At 50.5% G+C, this 14443-nt stretch overlaps 1 protein-coding gene across 6 annotated transcripts in view; it reads right to left on the bottom strand.

Moving 5' to 3' along the window:
* WDR62 (WD repeat domain 62) overlaps nucleotides 1–14306 on the bottom strand; it is a 48292-nt gene extending 33986 nt beyond the window's left edge. For all 6 annotated transcript variants that reach the window (XM_032614437.1, XM_032614436.1, XM_032614435.1 and 3 more), the window contains exons 1-9: nucleotides 13750–14306; nucleotides 10886–10977; nucleotides 9463–9525; nucleotides 5207–5264; nucleotides 4800–4970; nucleotides 3801–3938; nucleotides 3203–3385; nucleotides 1655–1815; nucleotides 28–217 (exon numbers count right to left, since the gene is read on the bottom strand). In XM_032614437.1, the coding sequence (XP_032470328.1) occupies nucleotides 28–217; nucleotides 1655–1815; nucleotides 3203–3385; nucleotides 3801–3938; nucleotides 4800–4970; nucleotides 5207–5264; nucleotides 9463–9525; nucleotides 10886–10977; nucleotides 13750–13926 (1233 nt within the window). In that variant the 5' untranslated portion in view covers nucleotides 13927–14306. The remainder of the gene's footprint in view (nucleotides 1–27; nucleotides 218–1654; nucleotides 1816–3202; nucleotides 3386–3800; nucleotides 3939–4799; nucleotides 4971–5206; nucleotides 5265–9462; nucleotides 9526–10885; nucleotides 10978–13749) is intronic.
* Between the last annotated feature and the right edge of the window lie 137 nt (nucleotides 14307–14443).

Here is a 14443-nt window from a genome sequence, read left to right on the forward strand (position 1 = left end):
GGGAGGGGGAGGAAGAGAGGAGCTCACCTCCACGTTCCAGACGTAGGAGCTGTGGAAGAGCTCTGACCACACCTTGCCTACTTTGTTGATGTCTTTGACATCCCAGATGTAGATGCTGTGGTCCTTATACACACAGGACAGCCACTGGTGGATGGGGTCAAAGATCAGCGCCACTGTATCCGGGTAGATGGCTTCTGCCTTCCTGTGGAAAAGGAAGCTGACAAAACCACGTGAGTCATCAATGACCATCAGTGTCATTGTGAGTAGTAACAACTGCCTCTGGTGATGCTTGAGCTGCCTCCTGCCTGGCAATGCCATCCCTTACGATCTTTGTGGTGACCCATCTCTCCTACTCCAACTCCACTTCTCACTCCTCCATCTTCTTTCTTTGCTTTGCTTCTAATACAGAGACTGTAAACTGGAAGCTTCTGCCTAGCCCCTAAGAGTGTTTGAATTTTCGACTCCTGTTAACAGTTCTCTCCCCTCTTTTCACTCAGCCCAAGCTCCATCCTCTCTCTCTGAGCATAGGATAATGGGCACAAAGATCAGGCCTTCTCTCTCTCAGCCTCACAAACACATGATCAAAATTCCCTGTGTAAGGGGGCTGGTGAGCCGTCCCCTGGCTTGGGGCCTTCCTACCAAGGCTACAGTTGACTGAGCACTTACTGTGTACCGAGCCGAGAGCTTTAGCTGTGCTGAATTCCCACAGTCTCCATGAGAGGTAGGTACTATATTTTACAGACGAGGAAACGGAAGCACTCGTTGATACAGTGACCTGCCCGAGGCCACACAGCACACAGCAGAAGGTGGCAGAGCTGGGCACCCCGGCCACTACAACACACTACTGTCTGTGGGTTGCTCACCCACCTTCTCTTTCCTTTGCGACATCCAGTATGCCCCTCCACGCGCTCTCTTAGAAAAGGCACACCCAGGAGGTAGTGTCCAGCAACCTATGAAGAGGCAGCCCCAGGCACCCCGATCTCTCTGGTTAGGTAGCCCCCCAACCCCCACAAAACAGACTTACAACAAAAGGGAAGATACACCACAGCTCAGCCCCTCCACCTGCTCTCAACATGGCAGCCAGAGGAGCTACTACTCAAGGCCTGAACCAGTAACACCAGTGCCTAAGGTCCCAGTAGCTGCCCAGTGACCTCAGAATAGGCTCCAAGCTCCTCTCAGCAGCTTCCATCAATGCCCACACCTGTCTCCTACCACGCTCCCCCCAGCACATTGCGCTCCAGCCACACAGCCCCGAGCCGTTCCTGTGACACACGGAGCCCAGTGTGCTGTCCCCTTAAGGCCTCTGCATTTGCTGTCAGGACCCAGCTCTCCACACAGCTGGCTTGTTCTCACCAGAGAGGCCTCCCCTGGCCACCCAGTCAACAGCCCCACTCCCAGACACTCTCCTTCTTGAGTCCCTGCTTTATTTCACCAAAGCATTTACGACTATCTGAAATGATCTTGTTTATGCACTCATTTATCATCCAGCACCCTCACTAGACTGCAGACTTCACGAGATCCTGCTGCCTCCTTACAGCCTGTGTCCTGCTTCCAGCCCAAGGCTGGCCAGTAGGTAGATGGATCTGGAAGCATGGATGCATACCAGCCGACAGACTCTAGGTAGGCCCCTCTCCCTCCCCGTGCCAGGCAGTACCTGGGCTCCAGGCCCTGGGCCACATCCACTCCAAGGTAGTGCGGCTTGGGCAGGTTGGTGAGGTATTGCAGGCTGTGGGCCTGGAATATGCGGACTATCCCATCTGTGCAGCCGCAGAAGATGAGCTCCTGGCTGACACAGAGGCAGGAAGACAGCGAGACCTGTGGGGGCAAAGGGGACCCAGGTGGACTTCGTGTTTTGTGTGGCCCAGTTCAGGGATATGGGGGCTGACAGAACAGCCTTGGGCCTCCAGAAAAGCCTTACACCTTTGGGGTCTAAGGAACCCATTTTTGCAAATGTTAAGATTTTTGAAATCAGGATATAGTGCTCAGTCACTACTGAAGGAAAGGGGGCAGCAGGCAGACAGAGGCACAAATTGGGACAGAGTTATCATTGTTATAGAGGAACTCAGCTATGTGTGGAAAATATCTCAGCCGATTGTGACTTCAGATAGGTTGCTTGCAGTAGCAGCGTTGAATTTTAGGCTTAAATTAAATTTTAGGCTTTATTCCTTATTGCTTAAAAATACCTTCATAGAGATTATACTTTAAAGCAGCATAGAAAAAAAGTTATTATATATATAAAATATATATATATTATATATAGGAAGGACTGTCTCTTCTGCCAGGGCATGCAGATAGAAGGGGCAGGAACTGCCAGACCTCTGGATAGAGCTTAGAGGAGCTTTTCCAAATCTAGAGGGACTAAGTTTATGGGTCATTTAAGACACCTGCTCGGGGGCTAAACATCTATCTATCCAAAGCTTCTGACTTGCTTAAAAGCTGCATGAGTTCTAGCAAGAGGATTCAAATGAGAGAAATAAATGATGTTTAACCAACTAGGAAAGACAGATAAAGCTCGGAATTCTTCCACACACCTCTTGCCATGCCATTAACCCTAAAGCTGAGCTCCAGAGGGGAGTCATAAGAGCAGGAATAGGACAAGGAGGACAACCGTGATGCTCCTGCTAGCAGCCAAACAGGCATCCAAGCCCAGGATAGGAAGACAGCTTGGATTCAAACCCTCAGATCCTGAAGAAAAGTGGTTCTGTAATTTATTGATATATCACCTTTTAGTTTAAAATTTAATGTATTTTATATAGTCTTTAATGATAAAAGTAATATAAAAATTATTACGTCAATGATACCTTAGATTAAAAAAGAAAAAAAAAGCGGTCCTCCCACCAGCCAAGAGTGCCCAGTGAAGAAAAGAAACGTGAACTGGGTCAAATGGTGATGGGAAAGCAATTGTAACCCTGACCCCCATTATAGGGGAACCAGGCACTGTGCTAAGTGCCTTACATATATTATCTCGCATGACTCCCCTGTCAACTCTGTGAGGTAGGCAGCAGTAATTCCATTTTACAGATAAGAAAACTGAGGCTCAGAGAGGGAAAGTCACTCTCCCAGAGTTGTACAAGCAGAACAGGAAGTCAGACCCAGAGCTGTTGTGACCAACTATCACGCAGGGGGACTGCTGAGTGTCCCTGTAGACACATGTCATGGGGAGTGTTTCCCCCACTGACAGCAGAGAGGGAGGCTGGGGTACCTTTAGGTTGATCCACTTCTCCAGCACCCTCTTCTCGTTGAACTGGCAGAGGAGGCCCGAGTAGGACACACAGAAAGTACTGCCTGTCATCTGGCCCCGGCCACAAGCCACACCACAGAAGACGTTGTTGTGCAGCTCACCCAGGATGCCTGAGCGCCCCACGAGGGGCACTGTGCTCGTCACCTGGAGGCAGAGCAGGGCACAGTGAGACAGCGTCCACATGGCCTAGCCCCCAGCAAGGTCACGGCGGGCCTCTCATGACCAGTGGATACGACACAGCTAAACAGGAGAACTCTCAGAAACTCCTCCGAATGGAGAAGGGAAGAACAAAGAGAACACACACTTCCAGGCACAGTGGCTTGAGGCAGCAGGCCAGGGATGAAGTCTGGCCCCGGGGTCCAGCAGGGGAGGTTACCCAGCAGGGCCTACCAGTCAGTCAGCACCTGGAGAGCAGGTCCAGAAGCAGAAGGCAGACCCCTGAGAGGCTAGACAGCCTCTGAGACCACTGCCCCTGAATCTCAGGTAGAACCAGGAGTCCCTACTACCCCTGACAGTTCCTCCCCTGGGCCCGGATGAGGTGGCAGGGACAGCAACTCACCTTTGCTTCAGTGGAGACTTCCAAGAACCAGAACCTCACATGCCGGTTCCCAACAGTGACAAAATAGCTGCTGTCCTCTGAGAAGGAGAGGGCGATGACCCTGCATGATACCTTGTTGGAGGCCACCACGATGTCTTTCTGGAAGAATCGGTGCAGAGAAGTTCACGCCAACACCCACCTCATCAGACTCTTTGAGCCTTTGCCCTCAGCCCTGCGTCTTTCCACCCTCCCCTGCTCCAAGTCTGTTTTTCTTGGGCCCTCCTTTTTGGGGAAACCTATGCGTGACACTCTTATCATTCCCAACACAGAGGAGACTGAGGCCTGCAAAGGTTCCCACGTGAAAGTAAGTTCCAGAGCTCTCCTCAAGAGTCCAAGCCCTGCAGCCCACACATGGTGTTGAGGACAGCCACAGCTGGAAGGTAAGGACAACACGACCCATGCTGCCGGATATTGGGCTCTTACTCTGGGCCCTGCTCAGCCCTTCACAGGATAACTCGTGGAATCCCCTCAGCAGTCCTACAAGGGAGGTGCATCTCCCCACCACCCTGTCATGCTCAAAGGGGGCTGTCACATGCTCAAGGTTACACAGCAGGTCATGAACAGAGGCAGGACTTGATACCCACTTCTCCCGACTCCAAGTCCTCCCCAAGCTGTTCCAAAGTCCAGCCTTCCAGCACATATCAACTCACTGAATTCTCACAACTCAACAAAGCAGATACTATTATACCCATTTTACAGATGAGGAAACAGACTCACAGAGAGGGTAGGTCCCTTGCTCAAGGTCACAGCTGGTCAATATAAAAAGAATTATATGTTCCCTGGGTTGACAACTTGTCACATGCCCTGCAACAGGTGCCTAGAACCGGCATCGGCATGTAGTAGATGTTCAATAAATATTTGTTGGTTAAACACTTTACCAAGTTACCTTATTTAGTTCTCCCAATGCCCAAGACTCAGGGTGTTCTGGCAGCTGTCACACACCTACCAGTCAGCTCTTACCTTCCAGTCCCAGACGTTGAGTACCATGTCGTGCTGGTAGCCCATGGACACAATGTGCTTCATACTGGGGGAGAAGGCCACACAGGCCACACCGTACTTATGGCCCAGCATCTCCGCCACCTGACTCTTCTCTTCCACGTCCCAGATGCGCACAGCGGGCCTGTGCCCGTTCTGGGGAAGATGGGGCCATTTACTGCTGCCGGGTTCTGCACGCAGGTGGGGCTTGAGGGGCTTTAGGGCTGAAGTTGGCATTGCCCCAGGGTGCGCCCGAAAGCCACCTCCCCCATCTGTCACGGGGCTTTTCTAGCCCAGGAAGGAGCTATTCCAGGGAGTCCTCAGGCCTCCTGGGGATAGAAGGAATGGCCCCAAGGCCCCTCCCCACCCACTCAGTCATGATCACAACTCACCTCCCCCGTCACTATGTACTTTCCATCAGGGGAGAAGGCCAGGGCACTCAGAGACTTCCTGGGGGCAAGGAAAGGGGTTGATTACTGATTCCACTGAGGGTGGGCAGCCAGACTCCAGCCTGGCTGTGCTCACAGCACTCGGCCCACTCCTCACTCCCAAGAGGTTGGGAGAGGTGAGCGCCTGCAGCTCCCAGAGAGCCAGTGCTACGTCCTTGCCCAGCATAGCACCCAGTGCGTTCCTTCCTGCTGGAAGAAGCGGGGGCAAGCAGCACAGGGAAATGGGGTTTTGTGAAAGCAAAGGCCCCTTCCTCCCCAAAACCCCAAACCCTGACGGGGTGGATGCTGTATGGAAACCCTCCTTCCCTCTCCCTCTGACAGGGTGGTCTCCCTAAGACCCCATGTACCCTGTAACCCTGAGAAATTCAGATGCAGGAAATGGTACAGATCTGGCCTAACTATGCAGGTGGTACTGATGAAGGATCCTGGCAGACATCACACTGAGACAGCCTGCAGCCTGTGCTCCACTGCTAAACGCTGAAGGTGTCCTGGAAAACCCATAAACAACCAACACACTTCTCGTCAACACTCCCAGCTAGCCTGCAAGAGCCCTGAATGATCAGTCTAATTTGCATGTTTTGTGGCAGCAAGTTTCACTATTCCCAGACTGTGTTGTTTTTTCTCTCCTCTCTCTCTTTTAATCCTGCTTTTACCTCTGTTCCTTAGCAGTCTAGTAATTGTCCACCTCGAATGAGTAAACTGCTGTGCAGATAACTAAGTCGAGGCCTCTAAGTGAGTCACGGAAAATCTCATAGAACGTTTATCTTTATCAACTCAACCCTCTGCAGCTTCCGATGCTCCTTAAGGTAGCAGCCAAGGTGTGCTGCCCATCCAATATCCACTCGTCTCTCTTTGCTCACGAAGGGAAGCCCAGTTTTCATGGGGATGGCAACGGCCCCAACTGGAGTATATCTCCTCACCTCTCCTGCAGCCACACAGGCACAGCTACATGACGCAGTCTGGCCAATGAGAGGTAAGCTGAAGTGTTGTGTGGGACTTCCAGAAAAGCTTCTCAAAGGGAACTCTTTGCCCTGCTCCCCACTTGCTCCCACATGACAACCAGAATTTCACCTTGGGCCAGGAGGTGATCTTAAGCCTCCCAATAAGCATGGTGAACAGAAAGACAGAAGGAGTGGGGCCCCTGATGCTGGCAGAGACACCAGCCCCCTAAGTGCCCACTTCCTGGTTTTGTCTGTGCAGGAAGAGCACACCCTTGTGTTTTAAGCCATGCCTGTTGGGGGTGGGGAAGAGGGCAGGTATGCCGTCTGCAGCTGCCCCTAGCCTACTGCACGCCTGAGCCTGCGCCTGGCCCTCTGCCAGATGGGCCCCCGCTACTGATTCCTCACGCACACTCTGTCCAGTCAAGACCCTTCCTAGCCAGTTTTGAGATGAGGAGACCTCAACACAAGGAAGTCGTGCCAAGGTTACCTAAGCAGACAGGGCACATGAGAATTCCCCAGGGAGCTTTTGAAAAATATCAAAGCCATGCTAAAACTAGTGAGTAAAAGTTTGGTAAGGAACAGGGTAGTATCTGCATAGTTTCAGAGAAGCTCCCCTCAAGATACTCACTAATCACAAGGGGAAAAGGGAGGCTTCCCAGTGGAGAAGCCTGGCAGACACCATCTTAACCCAGGGCTCGAGGTGATCACCACGAGCCACAGCAGAGAAAGACATCACGCACCTCCTGACAGAATGCACTGAGCAGAACGCAGCATTCCTTCGGGGGTGGTCCTGCACAACCTAATTCTACCTATGAGGAAACAGCACACAAACCCAAACGCTGGGACATTCTACACAACACCTGGCCTGCAATCCTCAAAGGTGTCAAGGTCATGAAAGTCAAGAAAAGATGGAGGAAACCTCTTTAGATTGAAGGAGGCTGAAGAGACAACTGAAGGCAATGCGTGATGCTGGACAGAATCCTTTTTGCTGTAAAGGACATTCTTGGGACAAATGGTGAAGGCTGAATGAGGAGCAGATGGTAGTGATGTACCAACTTTAATTTCCTGACTTTGCTCAATCTTTGTGGTTTTGAAAGGTCATACTTTTTTTTTGCAGTAAATTCACACTTAAGTATTTAGAGGTATAGGGGTATCAGGTATGCAACTTACTTTCAGATGGTTCAGAAAAAAATTACTATGTATATAGACAGAGAATCAGAGAATGATACTTTTTTTGGGGGGGGCGCACAGTGCAGCCTGCAAGATCTTAGTTCCCCAACCAGGGATTGAACCTGGGCCCTCAGCAGTGAAAGGGCGGAGTCCTCACCACTGGACTGCCAGGGAATTCCCATAGACAGAGAATGATAAAGCAAATGTGGTAAAATGTTAGCATTTGGGAAATATGGGTGAAAGGTGTACAGGTGCTCTTTGTACCATTCTTGTAGGTCTGAAATTATTTCAATATAAAAAGTTTAAAAATTGGCAGTGCTTAGGTCTTACTCCAGACTAACTTACTCAGCCTTCTCTGGGGGCGAAGCCTGGGATCAGGTGACTCTGAAATGCAGCTACAATGAACACCTCCACTCTGGCCACACTGCCTCCTAAGACAGACCCATCTGTGACTGAGAGTGGATACTTCTATGCTATCTGCTTCGGATCAAGGTTACCTACTCTACCGCCTACAGGACTCAGGGAGGCAACAGGGAGGATGAGAAGAATTGGGCAAGGGGCATTCTGACAAATGCCACCAAGCTCCAGCCCATCCCTGCCATAGGAGAATGTGGGTCCCAGAGATCTGAATCTCTCACATTTCTAAAACGAGAGGGCATCTGAATTTTTGTGTAGAAAACTTTAAACGTTGTCAAGTAAGTCCAATATTTAATTTAAAACATACTGTCAGACAAGTCTGTGGGCCCCTAGTTTGTGATTATTGACAAGCAGTATTTCACCTGAGATCACATAGTGAATAAACACTTAAGTCTGGATTGGAACCCATCTCTGCCCTCACCACCAGTGACAGAACCCACAGTCAGAGTCAAGGGTCCAAGAAGCCCCTTCTGAGAGGGAATCTGTATCTACCAAACTGTATCTTAGGGACCTTGCCTTAGGGATCGTAAGGGAAGAAGAAAACCCACAACTTATCCGTCCACCTGGAGAGCCCGGCCAAAGGAGCTAAGCTTGAACTATTTGTGCAGTATTTGTGGAATAAAAAGTTGCAGTGAGGTGCCTCCCAAAGGTCACAACCCGGTTGGGACCAAAGCCCCAGGATGACACAGTGTTCAATCAGCCCCAAGGCAGACCCGGGCATCATCTTGGGCCTGCTCAAAGCCAAGGGCCTTCCTCAATAAACTGGCAGCTGAGGGATCTTTCTAAAATCCAAATCACACTCATTCATTCAGGAAACGATAAGTGTTATCAATGTGCTAGACACTGACCCAAGGTATAGGGACACAGAAATTAACTAAGAGAAAGTCCCTGCCGTCAGAGAGCTCACACTGTGAAGAGAGACAGTAAATATCATCGCTGAGGAAATCAGACAGCATATCAAAAAGGAGTGCATTTTGTGGAAAAAAGTAAAGCAAGGAAGGGAGATAGAGTGTACTGGAGGGCTGGGGTGTGTGAAGTATATCCTTAGCCTGCAAATGCCCTCTCGTGGCTTTTCTTTGCAATCAGCATGAGAGCCAAGCCCTCCCAAGGCCCCTGATGTGGCTTCTGCTGGTTCCAGCCCCACCTCCCCCTCACCCATGGAACCCTGACTGCTCCTCAAACATCCTGAGATTCTTAACCACTGCAGGTCCTTTGCTCTTGCTGTCCCCTCTGCCTGGAATGCTCTACCCACACCTTCACATGGGTCACCCCCTCACTTTCTTCAGCTCTCAGCCTCAGGGAGGCTCTGATAAGACTCTGACGAGAGTCCTTTGCCTGCGAACCTGCCCTAACACATCCCCGTCATTTCCTCCATAGCAACAGTCATGGTCTCATGGTCGGCTAGGAATTGCCAACTAGTTTAGTCTGTCCCTCCCCCCACCACCCAAGCTGTCAGCTCTACGAGAGCAGATTCTCATCTCTTTTGTTAACTTCCATGTCCCCAGCACCTGGAACAGTACCTAGCACTGAGCAGACCCTTGGTGAATGTCACTGAACCACCAGGTGAATGAATGAGTCACCCACCCACAAGCACTTCCAGGCAGTGTGGGGAAGGAGGGATGTGCCAGGACCCTGGTCCCACCCCTACTCCATGCCTGGGTCCCAGCTTACCTGGCTGTATTAAAAATGTGCTGCTGCTTGTTCTCCTTGGGGTTCAAAATCACCACCACACAGCTGGGGAGAAAGAGGAAAATGTGCCCAAACTAAGGGGAGTATTGGGGTCCAGGGATGATTCTATTCCCAACACAAGAGCCCCCATATAAACAAGGCTCTTTCTGAACAGATGCTTCTCTCTTCAGTCTCCTCCTCCTCCATTATCTATGTTGAGGATTCTGGGCACTTAACATTATTATTATTTTAAACATCTATTTATTTATTTATTTATGGCTGTGTTGGGTCTTCGTTGCTGCATGCAGGCTTTCTCTAGTTGCAGCGAGCGGGGGCTACTCTTCATTGGGGTGCGTGGGCTTCTCATTGCGGTGGCTTCTCTTGCTGCGGAGTGCGGGCTCTAGGCGCACGGGCTTCAGTAGTTGTGGCACGCAGGCTCAGTAGTTGTGGCTCATGCGCTCTAGAGCACAGGCTCAATAGCTGTGGCACATGGGCCTAGTTGCTCCGCGGCATGTGGGATCTTCCCGGACCAGGGATTGAACCCGTGTCCCCTGCATTTGCAGGCGGATTCTTAACCACTGCGCCACCAGGGAAGTCCCAACATTATTATTAATATCAATATAATCTTAAATAGAAGCCAACACTTCCTCTGTGGTAACTGTTAGGTTCTGGGCTAATAAAGACATACTGTGCACAATCTCTTTAAATCCTCACAACCGCCAGATGAGGTCAGGACTCTTTGTCGCTTTTCATAGATGATGAAACTGAAGCCCTTTACAGAGAGGGAAGTCCTTTACCCAAGACTCCCCAGCAGGTCGGGGACAGAGTGGGTAAGTGAATCCACACCTGTCAGATTCAAGAGCCCAACCCTGTCCTCTATTCTGGCTGCTTCCCAGAGACTCAGTAACAGACACTGTTCATCAGGAATTACTATGGCGCTGCTCTGCCCTGCCCTGTGGGGGTGAGGGGTCCCCTCGGTGCCTAGAAGAGTGCCAGGCTAGACCAGTATTTGTGGGATAAACAGTTGCAAATGTCCTTCAGTCCTCTCAACTAACTACCCAAGAGGAGGGTATCACTAGTTCTGTTTTACAGAAGCAGAGGCTTGGAGAAGGGCACACACAGTGGAGCTGGGACACAAATCCAGATGGCTGACACCAACCATGGCTTGGACCTTAACCACCTACCTTTCCCAGAATCACCGCCACCTCCCGCCTGCAGTCACAATAAGGCTTTCTTAGCACTCACGCATGGCAGGTACTGTTCTATACACAGAAGGGCCCATGGAATCCTTCCCACAGCCCTCAGAGGTAGGCAGCATTATACATTCTACAGACGGAAAAGGCGAGGCCCAGAGAGATTCATTGAAGACTTCAGGCTCTGAACTCAGGATCAGTGATCAGAGGCTGAGGCCCACCCACTCACTCACCCTGCCAGGTAGGCCACGTGGCCTGTGCTGGGGTCACAGGTTAGGCCATTGCTGTTCTGGGCTGTGATGCCAAGCACCTTCTCAAGTGATACCTGCAGGGAAAAGGCCCAAATTAGAAGCAGCTGCCCCAGCAGGCCCCACGTGGCACAGTCACCTCAGCCACCCATTCAATCCCTGTCACTCCAACACATTCACTGAGCGTCTAGAGTCATCTACCAGCACCTAAAGCTTGTCGTCCCCAAATGCTGCTCTGGTAAATACAGTGCTACGTGAAGGGCACACAATGGTGAGGAAGATAGACAAAAAAACCCCTGTCCTCCTGGAGCTCCCATGCTGGGGGTGACGGGATGGTGGACATCGAAAATGAACAGAACAAATATGGAAAATAGATGTCAGGTGACGATGGGAGCATTAGAGAAAAACTAAGCAAGGAAGGAGATTGAGAGTACAGAGGAAGGGGAGAAGGCCTCACTGAGAAGGTGAATAAGACTCTAAGTATTTTATATACTGCGAAGAAGCTGCTATTATCACCACTATTTTACAGATGAGGACAGAGGCCCAAGGTCCTACCCCTGTGGAGTGGCAAGGTTGGGATACAAACCCAGGCAGTCTCTGGCTTCAAAGCCAGCACTTTGTGTAGCACTTTGCTTACAGCAGTGAACAGAAGTGGACGCTGTCCGTTCCCTCAATAAATTCACAGTCTAGAGGTTCAGCGAGTAAGGAAACAAGTGAACTTGAACAATCGCACTTAAAATTTTAAAATTCTCTAAGCAAGGTAAGTCAAATGAGCCAGTCCTCATCATGGCTGATTAAACAATTTAGAGGATGAACTAACAAACCGTGGTATTTTCATATTCTGAAGAGACTAGTTTCTAATTATTATAAAGTAAAACATTCTCAAGCAAGGTGGGGGGCCTCAGAAATGAAAGGCAAATAGAAGATAGTAATAAGTAATATTCATTGAGCATCTAACCAGGAGACAGGCACTGTTTAAATACCTATAACTGTATTAACTTATTTAATGCTCACAACAGCCCTGTGATGTGGTCACTATCATCATCATCATCTCCACCTTACAGATGAGGAAACAGAGGCCCATGAGGGTAATCCATCTGGAAGGAGCAGTGCCAGGACTAACCCAGGCAACCAGGCAATGGCAGTCACGTTTTTTTAATCTGTTAATCAGCATTACTGGGCATTAGCATAGCTGGTCATTTTTAGACTAGGTCTTTCGCAAGCTGGATGGACCCTACACCACCAAACAAGAAAAATAAATGACCTCAATCACCCAAAATATTGAATACACAATCACAGCAGTAACTAACACCAAGAGAGTACTTACTTACAGTGTGCCAGCTGTTGTTCTAAGTACTTAAGATATGTGAGCTTACTTAATCTTCACCAGTACCCTAAAAGGGAACACTTATATTATTATCCTCATTTTACAGATGAGGAAACTGAGGCACAGAAAAGATCAGGAAAGGAAGAACAGAACTAAGGTTAAAGCCCAGGCAGTCTGGGTTTAGAGGTGGTGCTCTTAACCACCTTGTTATACTGCATCTCTGAAATTACTATTGTTATTCCTCTCCTTTATACACTTTAGTGCCCACAAGGCACCTTCAGGAACATACAAGATAAGGGCTATGAAGTACAGGGTTCTGGGTGAGAGACTTAGGTGGGGGTCTGCTTTAGGCTGGGGTTCAAGAAGGCCTTTCAGGGTAGGGATATTCAGGCTGAGACTCGAGGGATAGGAGCCAGCCAGGTAGACTGCAGCAAAAAGCCCAGAGAGAGGACTCAACAAACACAAAGGCTAAGAGGCGGAAAAGAGATTGGAGCCTCAGGAAAACAGAAAGCAGGCCAGTGTGACTGAACCTTCATGAGAGGTAGGCCAAGGGAAGTATGGCGAGAGAAGTGGGCAGAGGCCACTTGCCTAGTGCCTTGCACCCAGGAGTGGGTGATATAATCAGAGTGTAGCAGAAAGCCACGGAGGAGGAACGAGATCCACAGCAGCTACCAAGTACTGACCCTCTACCTGGACTTTGTGCCAAGTAGGTCATATTCACAATCTTGTCGCATCTCCCTGCAACACCATGGTTATCGTTATCTCCATTTTATAAAAACAGACTTGCAGCTCAGGGAGTTGGAAAACTATTTTTTAAATTGCTGCTGTGCTACTGGAATTTCTTCTACCTACTCTAAAATCTTTGTTTCTGTGTCTCAGGATTTAAGGAACTGTTCCACACGCCGTCTCCCGACCTCCGGCAGTGCTGCTGAGATTTTACAAATATTACTCACATCCTGTCCATAATTTAGGGTGGCAATATGGACTAAGAATCCCACCTTGGTAAAGGAGAAGGAAAGAGAAGGCAGCGGATGAAGGAAGGCAGGCTAGAGCTGAGGAAGAGTTGGAACAAGTAGGACTCGGGACTGAACCCTGGTAGAGACCCTAAAGACCAAGAGGGGGGTGAGGTCAACAAAAGTGGAAGGATACAAAAGTGGCCCAGAGATACATCTAAAGGTAACTAAAGGGATAAACAGAACTAGGAGGTGATTAGCAAAACTAAAATGCGCTCCAAGGTACAAGGCCAGGGAGGAACCCCGGCAACGCTCCAAGGGCTAAGGGTGGGGCCAGGGTTTGAGAAGTGGGAGTAGGAACGACGGGCACTACCCGAGAGAGGAGGAGACAGGGCAGTGGGATGAGCCTTGGCTAAGGGGGCGGGGTTTAGAGGACTAGTCGGGTCAGAGAGCAACTAAGAGGGGGTACCAACCGGGGGCTGAGAGGCGGTGCCAAAGATCTAAGGGCGGGCCCAAGGGAGACCCAGGGGAACCTGGAACTGAGATGGGCAAGGCAAGCAGCTCCTCACCCGGTTCTGCACCGTGTCCTCGGGCGCCGCCGAGAGTCTCGTCCGCCGCCGGAGGCAGAGCGGTAGAACGGGGGGCGGGGAGGACTGGGCCCTCCGCGCCGGAACTCCCGCCATGATGGATGGCAACTTCTCGACTGCATCGTTCCGCGCGTAGCCTCCGGGCCCCAAGGCCGCCATCGTCACTCCGGAGCCCGGCGACCGTTACGCTCCTCAACTGCCACCGAACTGCGAACGGCCGCGGGAAAGCCGGCGCCGCCGCCCATTGGACGCGGCCGGCTGCCGGTCTGGCCAATCTCAGGGTTGCCGGGCGGCGCTTTTGACCAATGAGAGCTAAGAGTCGGAGCAGAGGGTCTGGCAGGGTGGAGCCACGGCTCCTCAGCTTGATACTTGATCGAGCGTTGTGGAGTTTTTTTTAAATCCCGTCTGTGTTTTCATCATTCATTAAATATCAGGTTTTAACTTTTACGAAGCTAATACCAAAGCCTCCTCGCCTCGCTTTTTGCTGCCCCCCCACCCTCACCGAAGGGCGACTATCCGCGCAGTGGCAGTCGCCCGGATGTAAGCGTAGGGTGGAGCTGAAAAAGACTGAAGAGTTGGCGCAGACTCAGAAACGCCTTGACGCCACCTCTCCCCCATCATGTGATGAGGTCCGGGTAGCAAAGAGCCGGCTTTGCGCAGACATTCTCGCTTGTCT

This window comes from Phocoena sinus, chromosome 19 (assembly GCF_008692025.1).
Source record: "Phocoena sinus isolate mPhoSin1 chromosome 19, mPhoSin1.pri, whole genome shotgun sequence".
In the NCBI taxonomy this organism is placed as follows: Eukaryota; Metazoa; Chordata; class Mammalia; order Artiodactyla; family Phocoenidae; genus Phocoena; species Phocoena sinus.